The following is a 14,160-nucleotide window of genomic DNA, read 5'->3' on the forward strand; positions in this document are numbered from 1 at the left end:
ACTCTACCCATCAGGAAGGTCATAACTGATTTTCTTTCTCCACAGTTTTCAGCCTCAGGAGGCACTGAGCACTGAGGCACTGGGCACAGTGCCACCCTCTTTCTCACAAGTTCTTCTTAACAGATTCTCTCCACTGGTTTCTCTCACCGGAAATAGAAGACACAGCAAGCCCATCCACCTAAAAGAGGTGTCCAGTTAAGTCATTTTGCTGACCTGAGGAATTTCTTTTTGTTTTGTTTTTGTAATAAGCGGAGAGAATTTATATGCAAGTCCAGGTGTGTTTGTTTTGAGGGGTTCTTTTTAGCTCCTGAAATATGGCCATCTTTTTGTTAAATAAAATATCTGGTATCAGTCAATCAGTCAAGATACTGATTAACATATGGGCCATCAGGACCAAAAATCAAATGACCAAAAAAAAACCAAAACCAAAACAAAAAAAAACCCACAAGACACCTTAAATCCACTTTCTCACTAGCATTTGGTTCATTATCAACATTCTGAAAAATGACAAGTCTCTTCATATATTATAAAATTTGATAAAAGCCAGGAGAATTATTAGATATTAGGGCACAAGTAAGTCTTTAAATCTGCCCCTAAATCTTGCCCCAGGTTACACATCAAAAGAGATAAAGTAAATCAGCAACAAAAACAATAACAAAAAAATGCTTTAGTTGCTATTTAGAAAGCAAATATTCAGTTTCTGTGTCAAAAAGCAACCCCAAAGAGAGAACCTGCATTGTTACGATTTATTCTGTTAATGGACTGGCAAGAAGAGATAGCTATAAACTCCTCTTGGCATCAAAAGTCTAGGCTCAGAGCCAGTAGATTCTTAAGGTTTATTTGGAACAGCACACATCTTGACAGCCAGCAGAGTGGACAGTTTAAATATCATCCTCTTCACACAGATATTTGAGTTGCGTGAGGGTGTGTGTGTGTGTGTGTGTGTGTGTGTGTGTGGCAGGCAGGGGTAAGACAAAGCTGATAAATTTAGTTAAGGAAGTAAAAATCCCCTTTCCTAAAGCTTGTGTGTGATTGATGAAACCTCTCTAATCATCCCCTGACTGGTGCTCATTTAAGAGCTGGGGTATTTTTAAGCAAATACAGTCATAATTCTGATACGCTGGTAACAAAATATATTAGAGAAATTCTCCTAATCTTTCCCAGAACCGATATAAAAGAGCAGTATTCTACTTAATCCACAGACTAAAAAAGTAATATTATACTACTTGCATATAAACATCAAACTTGAAAATAATAAATCCATGTAAGTTAAAGTACTAAAGAATGTCCCACTTCTGTCCCTGTCCTGCATAGAAATACAGTTTACTCAATCTGAATATTTGAGGACATTTTGACCCAGAGGGTTACATCCTCTTCAGAAGATTCAGAGAAGTTCACTTCCTCATGGGTATACAGAGCAGTTCAGAAGTAGTGATTATTCCCAAAATTTCACCTGTCTTGTCCCTCGAAAAAGCAGCTCTCTGTCCCTATGCAGAGCTCTAATTTCCCAAATCTGACTCCCTGATAATTCAAGAGTGAGGAGCTGGCCATCTGGTGCACAGGATTAAGGAAGGTGCCTTCCTAGAGTTCAGAACCAGAGCCCAGATGATATTTTTACTTATGGGAAAAAGATAAAAGTAATGTTACTATTAATGCTATAAATGAAATGGCTCTTGATCGCTACCTCAGAACCCAACGACTTAGGATAGTGTATCTGTATAAAGAAACAACTTGAGAATAAACTTTATAAGTTAAAAAATTATCCATGCTGTGTTATACTGCAACTTAAAAAGCACTTAATATATTTAAAAATACCTTCTCATGCAAATGTTCAGAGAATCCTCCTAAGAACCCAAAATGTTTAGCAGAGAATACATTATTACATTCAGATTTCAAATGACGTCCTTGCTACAGAAAGTTTATCTCGTCAATAATGGGAATGCTTTCCTTTAATGAGCTAATGAGGTACATCTGTCCCACATTCCCAGCTCCTTCTTTAAGTGTCCAAATCCCTCTTCAGATTTCCATCCCAAATAGTTCCATTTCCATGAAAATAGTTATGATGCCTGTGCACCCCCCACCAGTGATAGTGATGTATTCTTCCTTTAACCTCATAGAACTTATTCGCAAATGATACTACAAAAGGCTGATATCCAAGATCTATAAAGAACTCCTCAAAATCAACACAAACAAAACAGATCATCACTTCAAAAAATGGGCAGAAGACATGAACAGACACTTCTCCAAAGAAGACATATAAATGGATAACAGACATGAAAAAATGTTCATCACCATTAGCCATCAGGGAGATTCAAATCAAAACCACACTGAGAAACCACCTTATACCAGTTAGAATGGCCAAAATTAACAAGACAGTAAGCAACAAATGTTGGAGAGGATGTGGAGAAAGAGGAACCCTCTTACACTATTGGTGAGAATGCAAGTTGGTGCAGCCACTTTGCAAAACAGTGTGGAGATTCCTTAAGAAATTAAAAATAGAACTACCCTATGACCCTGCAATTGCACTACTAGGCATTTACCCCAAAGATACAGATGTAGTGAAAAGAAGGGCCATCTGTACCCCAATGTTTATAGCAGCAATGACCACAGTTGCCAAACTGTGGAAAGAACGAAGATGCCCTTCAACAGACGAATGGATAAAGAAGATATGGTCCATATATACAATGGAGTATTACACCTCCATCAGAAAGGATGAATACCCAACTTTTCTATCAGCATGGACAGGACTGGAAGAGACTATATTGAGTGAAATAAGTCAAGCAGAGAGAGTCAATTATCATATGGTTTCACTCACTTGTGGAGCATAAGGAATAACACAGAGGACATTTGGGAGTTGGAGAGGAAAAGTGAGTTGGGGGAAATTGGAGGGGGAGACAAACCATGAGAGACTGTGGACTCTGAGAAACAGACTGAGTGTTTTGGAGGGGAGGGTTTTGGGGGGGCTGGGTGAGCCTGGCGGTGGGTATTATGGAGGGCACGTATTGCATGGAGCACTGGGTGTGGTGCATAAACAATGAATTTTGGAACACTGAAAAAAGAAAATAAAATTTTTTTAAAAAATTTAAAAAAAAAATCTCATAGAACTTATCTCTATTCCTACTATGAGTAAATAGATTTGGAATCAGAAGATCTGGTTTGATTTCTGCTTGATTATTTACTATCAGGATGATCCTAACAAGTAAAGTAACCATAGTAACCATCAGAACACTAGTTTTCTCATTGTTACAGTCAACAGAATATATGCCCATGGAATTACTTAGAAATTAAATTTTGGTAAAACAAGTAGGAAAGAACTATGCCAACTGTAAAGCCCTGTACAAAGTTACTTCACATATATATACTTTTTTCTTTCTCAAGTACAACTTCTCTTTCTCCTACTTTATTTCCTGGAAGACAGAGCACATCCAATGACTTCTTAATTCTGTCACAGCAATCATGGATGCTTCACAACAGGCATTTGGTACAAACTAGCAGAATGAATGAATGGTTGGATGTATGATTACATTATCAAGGAAAGTTTCATAAAGCAGAATATTCACCGCAACCTGCTAAACATGGAAGACCAAACTCTGACTTCGACTTTTCTCCAATCTCATTGCCTATTCCCCCCGCACCCCCCACATCACTTCAGCCAACCTAGATTTACCTCTGATTCCTTAAATACACCGTATGTTTTTCCGGCTCTAGGTCCTGGGCCAAATCATCACCCCCTTCCCTGCCCTTCATCTGTTGAAACAATATCCATCCTTAGCTCAAAATTGCTCACATGCCATTTTCTCTACGAAACTTTTCTTAATCTCACCCATTGGAAAGGACACTTCTTATTCTGAAGTCCAGAGTATTTGTCCATCTTTCTCATAACTTTTATCATATGACCACTTATTACATTGCCCTTTGCATATATACACTTTTTGTTAAGATCTGCATTATGTTTTAGTTATCTTTATATCCTTCCAAACATGTATTAAAATGTCTTCCATATAATAGGTATTCTAATAATATACATGGCTTCAAAGTCTGACTACATGCCTCTGCTTTATAAATTGCCCCCCAAAATGACATTTTATGAAATGATCACCTAATGTTTGAAGACATTACTACCCTCCATTCCTAACATCATCATATAGTATGAGCAGAAACATACCTTCGCCAACATTTTAAAAGCTACAACTATATAAACAAACTACTTAGAATCCAATTTCCGCTATAATTTGAATGCAGCATGTTCTTATTAATTGCAATGTTATACTAAAGATGGCTTATCGGAAAAGCTAAGGTGCTTAATAGGACTTTTGGATAAGAAGAGTAAATGATACTTCGGAAAACAACCAGAAGTTAACACACTTTTAATTGAAATCATTTTAATCTCTCATCACAGTAAGTATCCCAAGTAACATAACAGCTACTAATAATCATCAATGCTGTTATTATCATAGAATAGATTTCATTTATAACAAGGGTACACAAGTCTCCTCTCTCGGGGATCTTTAAATCACATAATTCTTCATTGCCTGCTGTCAGTTCCTTCCTGGGCTGTTCGCAGACAAAATGCACACGTAGCCCACTAACAGCTGTCCTCCAGACAAAGTCATTTCTGTGCCTTCTCACCGGGTAGGAGCCACCAGATTTCTTTTAAAAATGTATTCTTCTAGCCTCTCTATTCTCACTTATATTATTATCTCATCTTCACTATGTTACTTCTTAACTCCAGAGAATTTCTGAGCTTTTTTGTTGCTCTGGGCTTTTTGCCCCTTCTCCCTGAATGTCCCCAAATCTCTACCTATTAAATCTTTTATTATTCGGCACCTTTAAGTGCTGGGTTAACCTTAACTGACTTCTTGAGAATTATTTTTCTATCCTCACAGTAAACAACGTTGAGCCCATTTGTGTCACTACTGGCCCCTTTATGATTTGATAGGTCAGGAAGTCTTACCAAAAGACTTGAAGACATAAACTGTGGTCTTCTGAGAAGACACCCATCAAAGGTGAACCTGTTCTCATGACGTCTTCACTTTACAAACTGACTTATACTGTTCTAAACGACTCTCAACTAATGAGCAAATCATGCCTTCACAGCTATGTCAAAATCACTGGCAGGGAAAGGGGACATACAGTTTGGGAAAGTTTATTCAATTTTGTATTAAAATTGTATTTGTAATGCAAAAACAACATCTGCTTTCTTTTCCCAGCACAGATATGACCCCAGTTAAGAGTATCTTAAGTTGGGTAGGCCGGAGTATGAATTTAAAAGTTAAACTAATTATCACTGCACACTGAACAATAAATACCGCTGTAAGCTCCACACTCAGGAGCGGGGATCTTACAGGACAGAGTGCAATGAGTCAATGCTCAGCATCTCTGACCTAATTCGTTTTCACTTTATAAGCCACACTTATCAGAAGTTGTGATGATATTTTGGGATTATTCTTGGAGAAAATATTTAACTTTTTTTAAACTTACCATTAGCAGGGAAGAAAAAGAGGAAGGAAGGAAGGAGGGGAGGCAGGAAAGGATGAGAGGAAAACAATATCATCCTATGATACCACGGATAAACGAAGCATTATTTGTGCAAGATGGTGATACAGGTTAAGAGCATGAACACAATGAATAAATGCACTCACCTCGGTTAAATGAGGATTAGGATTAAAGCCACAGAGGCTACATACAGTGGTTTGACACTCAGTGCATGTGTTAAAATTGGCCTTTTCTGGAACATGCAACAGAAGTTCAGTGGTATTGCAAAGAGGACAGATGGTTTTAGGGAGGCCTTGTACTGGAGTCTGTGTTGCAGATGGAGAAGCCGGTGGCTGCAGAGGTTTCCCAGCTCCTGTTTGGCTTACTGGTTTTGGAGACTGCTGAGCTGAAGCCTTTGCTGGGCCAGGCTGTTGGGGAGGTTTTACTGGACCAGGCTGCTGAGGTGAAGGCTTTGCAGGGCCAGGCTGTTGAGGAAGGGGCTTTGCTGGGCCAGGCTGTTGAGGAGGGGGCTTTGCTGGGCCAGGCTGTTGAGGAAGGGGCTTTGCAGGGCCAGGCTGTTGAGGAAGGGGCTTTGCTGGGCCAGGCTGTTGAGGAAGGGGCTTTGCTGGGCCAGGCTGTTGAGGAGGGGGCTTTGCTGGGCCAGGCTGTTGAGGAAGGGGCTTTGCAGGGCCAGGCTGTTGAGGAAGGGGCTTTGCTGGGCCAGGCTGTTGAGGAGGGGGCTTGGCCGGGCCAGGTTGTTGAGGCGGGGGCTTGGCCGGGCCAGGCTGCTGAGGAGGGGGCTTGGCCGGGCCAGGCTGCTGAGGGGGGGGCTTGGCTGGGCCAGGCTGTTGAGCCAGAGACTTTGTTGGCCCAACTGGCTGAGAAGGAGTTTTTGCAGGCCCAGGCAGCTGAGCTGGGGACTTTGGTGTCCCTGGCTGCTGGGCTGGGGGCTTTGCTGGCCCTGGCTGCTGAGATGGAAGTTTCTCTCCCCCAGCCTGTTGCACTTGAGGCTTCGCAGGCCCAAGAGGCTGAGCTGAAGACTTTGGCCCAGGCTGCTGAGCAGCAGGCTTTGCTGTCCCTGGTTGTTGAGCTAAGGGCTTTGCAGGCCCAGGGTGTGGCGTGGCAACTTTTTCAGGTCCAGGTTGCTGGGCTGGAGGTTTTCCAGGGCTTGCTTGCTGAACAGGTGGTTTGGATGGGCTTTGCAGTGCAGGCTTAATAGATTCTCCCCTTACAGCATCAGACTGTTTAGTCTGAGGCCTGGCTCCATCTCTTTGAAGTGGCCACTGTGCCTGGTCTGTCTGAGGTGACTGGGTAAGCCCCTGAATTGGCTTGCCTGTCCCTGGAGGCTGTGATTTCATTTTTTCCAGTTGCTGAGAAGATACTGATTTGGGAGAGCCATCCTGCTGTGGTGGGACCCTCACAGGTCCTTGCTGCTTTGGACCTGGCTTAGGTGACGGTTGTGATGGAGGCTTTGTGATTCCTTCCGGTTTTCCTTGTTCTTTCTGAGCTATTTTTTGTTTCTTGGCAGTTTCTTCCTGGGATGCATCAGAGTCTGATATCAAATCAAAAGGATTCAATTTATTTACAACAGAGGAGACAGCACTTAAAGGGTTAACCTCTGATAGGAAGCCAGGCATCATACTAGTCTTCTGCTCTTCCTTCAAATCAGTTCTGGACTTTGATTCTTTCAAGCTAATAGTGGAAGGACTCCTTCCAGGCGACTTTTGCTCTGACCTCAGAGTGTCTGTAGTTCTACTCTTACTGAGACCAGGCTGAGCTGAACGCCCAGGGTCCGGCGGTTTTCCTGGTTGCTTTGGAGGATGACTACTATCCAACTCTTGCTTCCTAGAAGAATGAAACAAAAAGAAGTCAAAATAATGGAAAATATCCCAACTCAAAATAATCTTAACGAGGCATTACTTTCCTAAAGCCTCAAAATTACATGTGTACAGATGTAACTAGAACACATTTTTGCGGCATCCTGTAAATGATCGCAAGATCTTTTAAGTCTTTGTTACTTTCTTTACGTGGATAGAGATTTTCAACAAGGTGAGCAAGAGGGAGGAAAAAATCAATACTTACTACTCTAAGTGATGAAAAATTAAGATATCTAGTTAGACATTACTTATAGTAGTTTACATTTACACTTAATTGAATCTGACCATCTTAAAAACTCATTAAATGTATTAACTCCATAAACCAATGCAGAGCCATGTTCTAGCACATTCATGTTTGAGGAATGTTATTCTTCTAAATACTAGTAGCACCAAGAATTAAAAATACTCATTTTAAAATGTGGGAGCTTGTTGCAACTGTTTTTATTTGTGTGCTTTGCTGGATTACAAGAAGTTATATTAGTAACATACGGCACACATGACATCAGAGAACGTTTTAGTAAAGGAGATTATGTGATGCGTTTCCTGGGACTCTGAGAAACTTGATAATCTATTCAATTTTACTGTATTCTGTTGACAAAGATAATATCCCTCAAGTAATATCCTTATTAAACTTTGTAAAATGAGAAGTCCTACTTTAATTTTAAATTTTTGAGAAAAAATTTCATATTTTTTTGTAGGAGAAAAATGTTACATCATTTAATTACTTTTCCGATAGCTCATTTTTAATCTGAGGTCCCTATGCAAGATAATGACAGATGCTTAAAGAATCTTGAGATACAGCCTTGTCCACAGATAGTAACGAGCTGGCTATGACCCCACTTTTGAAAGTACTGTTACTTTTCTCAGAAGAAAAAAATACATAGTAATCACTTTACTTAATGTTTTCTGTAACATTTACTATTGTCACTGTTAGACTATTAGTAATATTATTTATTACTGACAAAGATGTAAGAACATAACCAATTTGCAAAATTTAATTCATAGACAAACATAAGTGATGGATTTTTTAAATAGTTTTGGAAACATGATCACTTTGAAATGACTGTGGTTAAATAACTAAAATAGCTAATTTTTTTATATTTTCAACCAAAAATCAAATACACCACTTTTTTAAATAAGCCATTCTCTACTGATGCAACTAAGAAATACAGGCTGTATTAGAATTACATAAAAATAAACTTCCAAGTCTTTCATTTGATATAGGAAGCTTTTTAATTTTTGAAAAGATTTATTTCTTTTTAATTAAAAGAAAAAAGAGAAAGAAACAGCTATTCAGTAGCACTTAAAATATGAGATGGTCACAATAAAGTCCTACAGGTTTTCATTTGGTTTGTGAAAATTTACCAGCTAATGGGCCAGATTATAAACTTTTAATTTCAAATCATTTAGTACTTAATATGAAGTAAGTTTTTAAAACTCCCCAAAATGGTGCAGAAATTTGAGAGCGATCAAGTTATAAAGCATAGTAGAAAGAAATACAGAAGTGTTATGTCTAAATAGCAAAAAATCAGAAGGAAATAATTTATAAAAGCCAATGTATGCAAAAAGCAATTTTCTAATAAAAGTTGAATAAATGGAATTCTTAGTTTTGGCAATTTCCTCCAGGAAAAAAGTTACAAAAACTTTAGATAACTTAAACAAGGAACTAAAATTATTACCCTAATTAATTCCAATGGTTCTAAGGTATCTTTTAAAACACTATATATTTCCATGTGAGGAAAAAAACTTTGAATGTTTCTGTACAGGCCGCTGTATGTGTTGCTCCTTTCCACAGGAAGATAAAAGAGCTACAGTAAACAACCTAAAATAGATTACTTTCAAAAATTTCACTGTTTAGATCTTCACATTACTCTAGAAATGTTCCACATTCAATTAATAAAATCTACCACTTTCATGAAGGGAACATGCTTAGGAACTTCATAAAAGAAGTACCTATCTCATAAGGAATTATTTTGGTAGTTTATTGAATTGGCTCCCCAGTAGAGTCCTAGAGACCTATATTTAAAGATCACACACACACACACACACACACACACACACACACACACACACATTCACACACAAACTATTCTTAATATAACTAAATTGTCCTCTCCTGAAAATACTATGAATCATTGTTTTTGTGTTTCACATAATCCAACATTGTACAAAACAAAAAATAAACTTTGTGAATACCAAATACTTGTGTATCAATACTAAAATTTAAAGCAAGGTTACAACAGAAATTATATGTACCTCCTACAAATATAAGTTATATAATAAAATCCCCAGGAGAAAATACTGATACAGCTGTAAAGACTGCCCTACAATTCAAACTACTTTTGGCTACTAGAATTATATAGGTAAACATTAAACATAGAGATATGGATGTGAGAAACAGACAACTGCTAAAAGAACATATAGCCTTAATACGGAACAAAAATACAAAGATGTCTCTGCTAACTGTAGTCTTTGGGTGAGTTTTTGTTTGGTCTAACAGCTGTTCCATTAAATAAAAAAATGAGTAAAATGCAATCTGTGTCTTGTATACTATACTGTGACCTCCTAAAGTGTTTCACTCATCTTTGTATTACTGGACCCAAACCTGTTAACTAGAGCATTAGTGTCTGATGAATGAATGAACGAATGAATGACAATGAATAAATGAATGAATCAAGTTTTTGTTTTATGCTAGATTAATGTTTCCTGCATTCTTTTCAAATTTTTCACAGTTGTTCTGAGATACAAATGGAAACATTCTACATGCATTTTAGAACCTGGACTTGGCCTGCTACTCTAGGAAGAAAAATGGTTGTGGAGTTGTCTACCAGTAGGAAAGGCCTAAAGGAATACTAAAGAAAATCAGGGATTCAGCCAGAATTCCTATAAAATATTCTACTAGTTGGAAGTGTTTTTAAGTAAAGCCCTTCTCCTATCTGTAGCTGTACACAGAATGAGTAGACCAAGTGATAAAATTGCCTTTCCCTGGGTGTTCAATTAATCCAAAATCCAGAAGCACTTGTAACCTGTAACTTCTAGCTTGTAATGACCCATGTTTTATACAACCTCCTTTTTCATTACTACTGTCATCCCCAGATTAGAATTTTTCTTTTATAGATTAGCAGAAAAAAATACTTCAGCTACAAATGAGGTAAACATGTGTTCACAGATACGAATGTAAAAGCAGTTGGAATGCTAACTTTTTTTTTTTTTTTAATGGGGCAAAACAGGCAATGACACTTAACTTGACAGTGCTGAGTCACATAAAGTTTTTTGATATTAGAAATATAAGCAGTGGTACCCCACGTGGGCTATCTGTTCAGCAGGGAGCCTGCTTCCCTGTCTGTCTCTGCCTGTCTCTCTGCCTACTTGTGATCTCTCTCTCTGTCAAATAAATAAATAAAAAGCCTTAAAAAAAAAAGAAAAGAAATATAAGCAACTTTGGGGATAGCTACTCATTTTTATACTGTAGAGGATACTAGGGCTTAAAGAGGCTAAGTGACTAAGCCAAGGTTATAAAACTAGTTAGTCACATATCTGGTATCTGGACTCCTAGTTGGGGGCGGCGGGGGGAGAGGGGGAGTTCCACTACATGGCACTGACTTTCCCACATGTAAAAAAAAAAAAAAAAAAAAGATACAGATACATCAAAATAACTCACAACAGTGAGGAACTCAACATACAATGATACAATGTGTCTGGAGCCATCACTGCCATCGCCATTCACTGCTTATATTGAGATCACTACTTCTGATATTTATAGAGTCCCTTCAAATTAAAATTCAAACCAAAACATCCCTGTAAATTTGTAACTGATCCTCACAATGACTCTACAAGATAGGTAAGACAAGTGTCACATGCCTTACTTGGAGGCAAGGAAACTGAGGAACTTAGGCTGAGAAGCACACATAATTTGTCATGAGTCTGTTAAAATTAATAGGTAAGAACCTAGGTCTCTGGTTTCTCAACCTTTATTCAAAAACAAACAAAACAAAGCCACCATCTCTCATTGACATACTTAACCTCTTCAAACTTTAAATAATTTGGATATACTTTCTTACATATACTTAAGTTAGTGTGCTTCTAAAAATCTAAATGATGAACCAAGTGTTTCTCTGGTCATCACATGCAGGGATGATAACTTTCAAAAAATTATGGACATTTTATAAAAATCTTTCACCGAAATATAAGCAGCTCTCAAAAATCAGAAATATAGTGCTTATACAATTAGATAAAGCTTTTACCATTAACTGTTGAGCCCACAGATTGTTAATAAAAATTCTGTAACAAAATTATCAGTGCAGAATCTGATATAAGCACAGCATCAAACCAGTTTAACAGGCTGAAATTATTATTTTTCAGTCACCCTCTGAACAGAAGAAAAGTTAAGAATATAAAATAAAAGTTCACACTTTTTCTTGGTCTGTGTAACCAGCATGATAAACCTGTTGCATGCACCTCTTAGGAAAAACTGTGAAAGAGCTGGCATACATTCCTAAAAGGCTAATAAAAATATTGTACCTCCGTATTACCCCATGAAAATCTAATATATGAACATTCAACATTTTTTTCCAAGTCATCAGGTTTTCATCAGTAGAGAAAAATGGTACATATCATAAGCTATAATACTTAAGGTAATGGATAAGAAAGACTTTATACCAAAGAAACAGCACCATATATTACTAGTTGAAAAACACAGAAAAACACATTTAACATAAAGGAGCAAGTTTTTACTAGTAGTGGTGGCTTCGTTTTTAGCTGATATAGGGCTTTTAGCTGATATATTCTAAGCATTTATGATTTTATGTTAAAAATACTACAACTATCTGTTACATTTCCATGTCAAAATAATTAGTTGATAAAATTATACCATATACTTATATGATAGTCCCTAAGTTAAAATACTTTTATGAAGTATTTTATGAAGAATCTACACCCACTAAATGCAGATCTTTCATATTTCCAGTATCTTAAATGAAAATTGTAGGTCTCTCTTCAGTTATCATAAAGCAGGAATGGTTTCAGGACAACGGACAGAAAACCGTACTCTAAGGGAGGGTGTAAAGTTAAAGGGTTTGTTTACAATAATAAAGGCAGGGCAGGCACAATGATTATACCCTCTTACTACTTTAATTAGAAAACAACTAATTTATTAGATGAAGGAAAATGGAGAGCAAGAGAGGGAAATTAATACGTTATTATTATAGAATAGCTCTTAATTGCCTAGCAAGTTGTCATTTATTTGCTGTCTTAAAATGGATTGGAAACTAACCTTAAGATAACACAAATTCACATGTTTTTCTATCACCTAAGATACTTTTCCATATAAAAGAACAATAGTTTAAAAAATAGCATATACTAATTCAGAAATGCATGTACAGCACCTGGTCTGGTGCGACCAAACCATCTGTTTAATGCCACACCATATTTTAGGGTCCCTCATTGACTATAAAAGGTGTATTCATTCTATACCTTCTACCTAAACAGCTCCTGTTCTCCCCTGGGGGTGGGGTGGGAAGGAAGGACAAATCACCTCCAGGGGAATTAAAGATATTGTGACAGAAATATTTCAGACATCATTCACAGAGAAAAAGATGCTGAAATGACTGAGGAGATTTGAATAGAGACAGGTAAACACCCAGTTCTATCCATTTCCCAACACGTCCGTTTTCTATTAATGGAAGACTTCCAGATTAGTAAAACACTGGAGGGCGTCTCTCCACGCCATCCTAGAGGGAAAAGGTTCCAAAAGGCCAAAAAATCACAACCTAAAATCACAGTTCCAAGAATGCAACCTTTGACTATCCCACCAGAAACTCTACAATGCATCATTTTTATTCTGCCCATCATAAGGCTTATGATCTCTTTATCATCACCCCATTAGGGAGAATCAAATGAACGGAAGTAACATATATGTACTGCCGTGCTGGCACATACGGACTGGCACATATGTGCACGCGAGGCTGTACATATATGCCCGGACATATACATCATGCTGTGCGTGCCTGTGCATGGAAGGCGGCTCCGCAGCGGCCGGGGGAACGCTTCCCTTGGGCAGCCCCTGCGCCCTTGACATGACAGCGGCGATCTGTCTCCTCTCCTCTTCGCTCAGCTGGCTCAGATCCGCCTCCATGCCGGCCGGGATCACGGTGTGCAAGGAGCTCCCTGCCCCGCCAGCCCCTCCTCCGGCTGCTGCCGCCGCCGCCGCCGCCGCCAGCCCTTCCGGGAGCCCTTCCCCTTCCAAGCTCGCCTCGTTGCCCATGGCTCAGGGGGACTCGGGGCCGCCGCGCTCCCTCCTTGCGCTGCGTCCCCGTCGGGAACCCCGCGGCCCGAGGAGCAACCGGAGCCGGGGTCCGCCGTGGGGCGTGGAGGCGGCGGAGTCCCAGGGCTCGGGACCCCGCACCGCTACCCGGAACGCCAGGCGGGTGTTAGTCCCGCTCACAGGTGACGCCCGCAGCCGGTGCCTCCTCCATGTTGGACAACTCCCCGAAGCCTCCTCAGCGCCCCGAGCCGGGGAGAAGCAGGTCTGAGCAGTGCCAGCCGGGCGCCGTCCGCCCCTCCCACCGCGCCCCGCCTCCTCGCCCGCGCCCTCGCAGTGCGCATGCCCCTCTTGGAACAGGTGATGGCCGCGCCCGCGCCCATCCCGCGCTGCGTCGCTCTGTATCCTTCCTCACTCTCAGCACCGATTTAAAGGAGCCCGGGGAGAGCTCAGCTGAAAACCGGGACAAAACAGCCGGCGTTTCTTTCAGGCATATTTGAGGATGCCTCAACCTGAGTTTTAGCGAACTGCATTCAAGGGGCGGGGAGG

At 39.6% G+C, this 14,160-nt stretch overlaps 1 protein-coding gene across 1 annotated transcript in view; it reads right to left on the minus strand.

Annotated features, from left to right (window-relative positions):
- PCLO (piccolo presynaptic cytomatrix protein) overlaps positions 1–13,917 on the minus strand; it is a 397,938-nt gene extending 384,021 nt beyond the window's left edge. Inside the window, exons 1-2 of the mRNA XM_080818063.1 lie at positions 13,358–13,917; positions 5,643–7,320 (exon numbers count right to left, since the gene is read on the minus strand). Of these exons, the coding sequence (XP_080674189.1) occupies positions 5,643–7,320; positions 13,358–13,614 (1,935 nt within the window). The 5' untranslated portion in view covers positions 13,615–13,917. The remainder of the gene's footprint in view (positions 1–5,642; positions 7,321–13,357) is intronic.
- Between the last annotated feature and the right edge of the window lie 243 nt (positions 13,918–14,160).

The sequence above is a fragment of the Martes martes genome, assembly GCF_963455335.1.
Source record: "Martes martes genome assembly, chromosome: 11".
NCBI lineage: Eukaryota > Metazoa > Chordata > Mammalia > Carnivora > Mustelidae > Martes > Martes martes.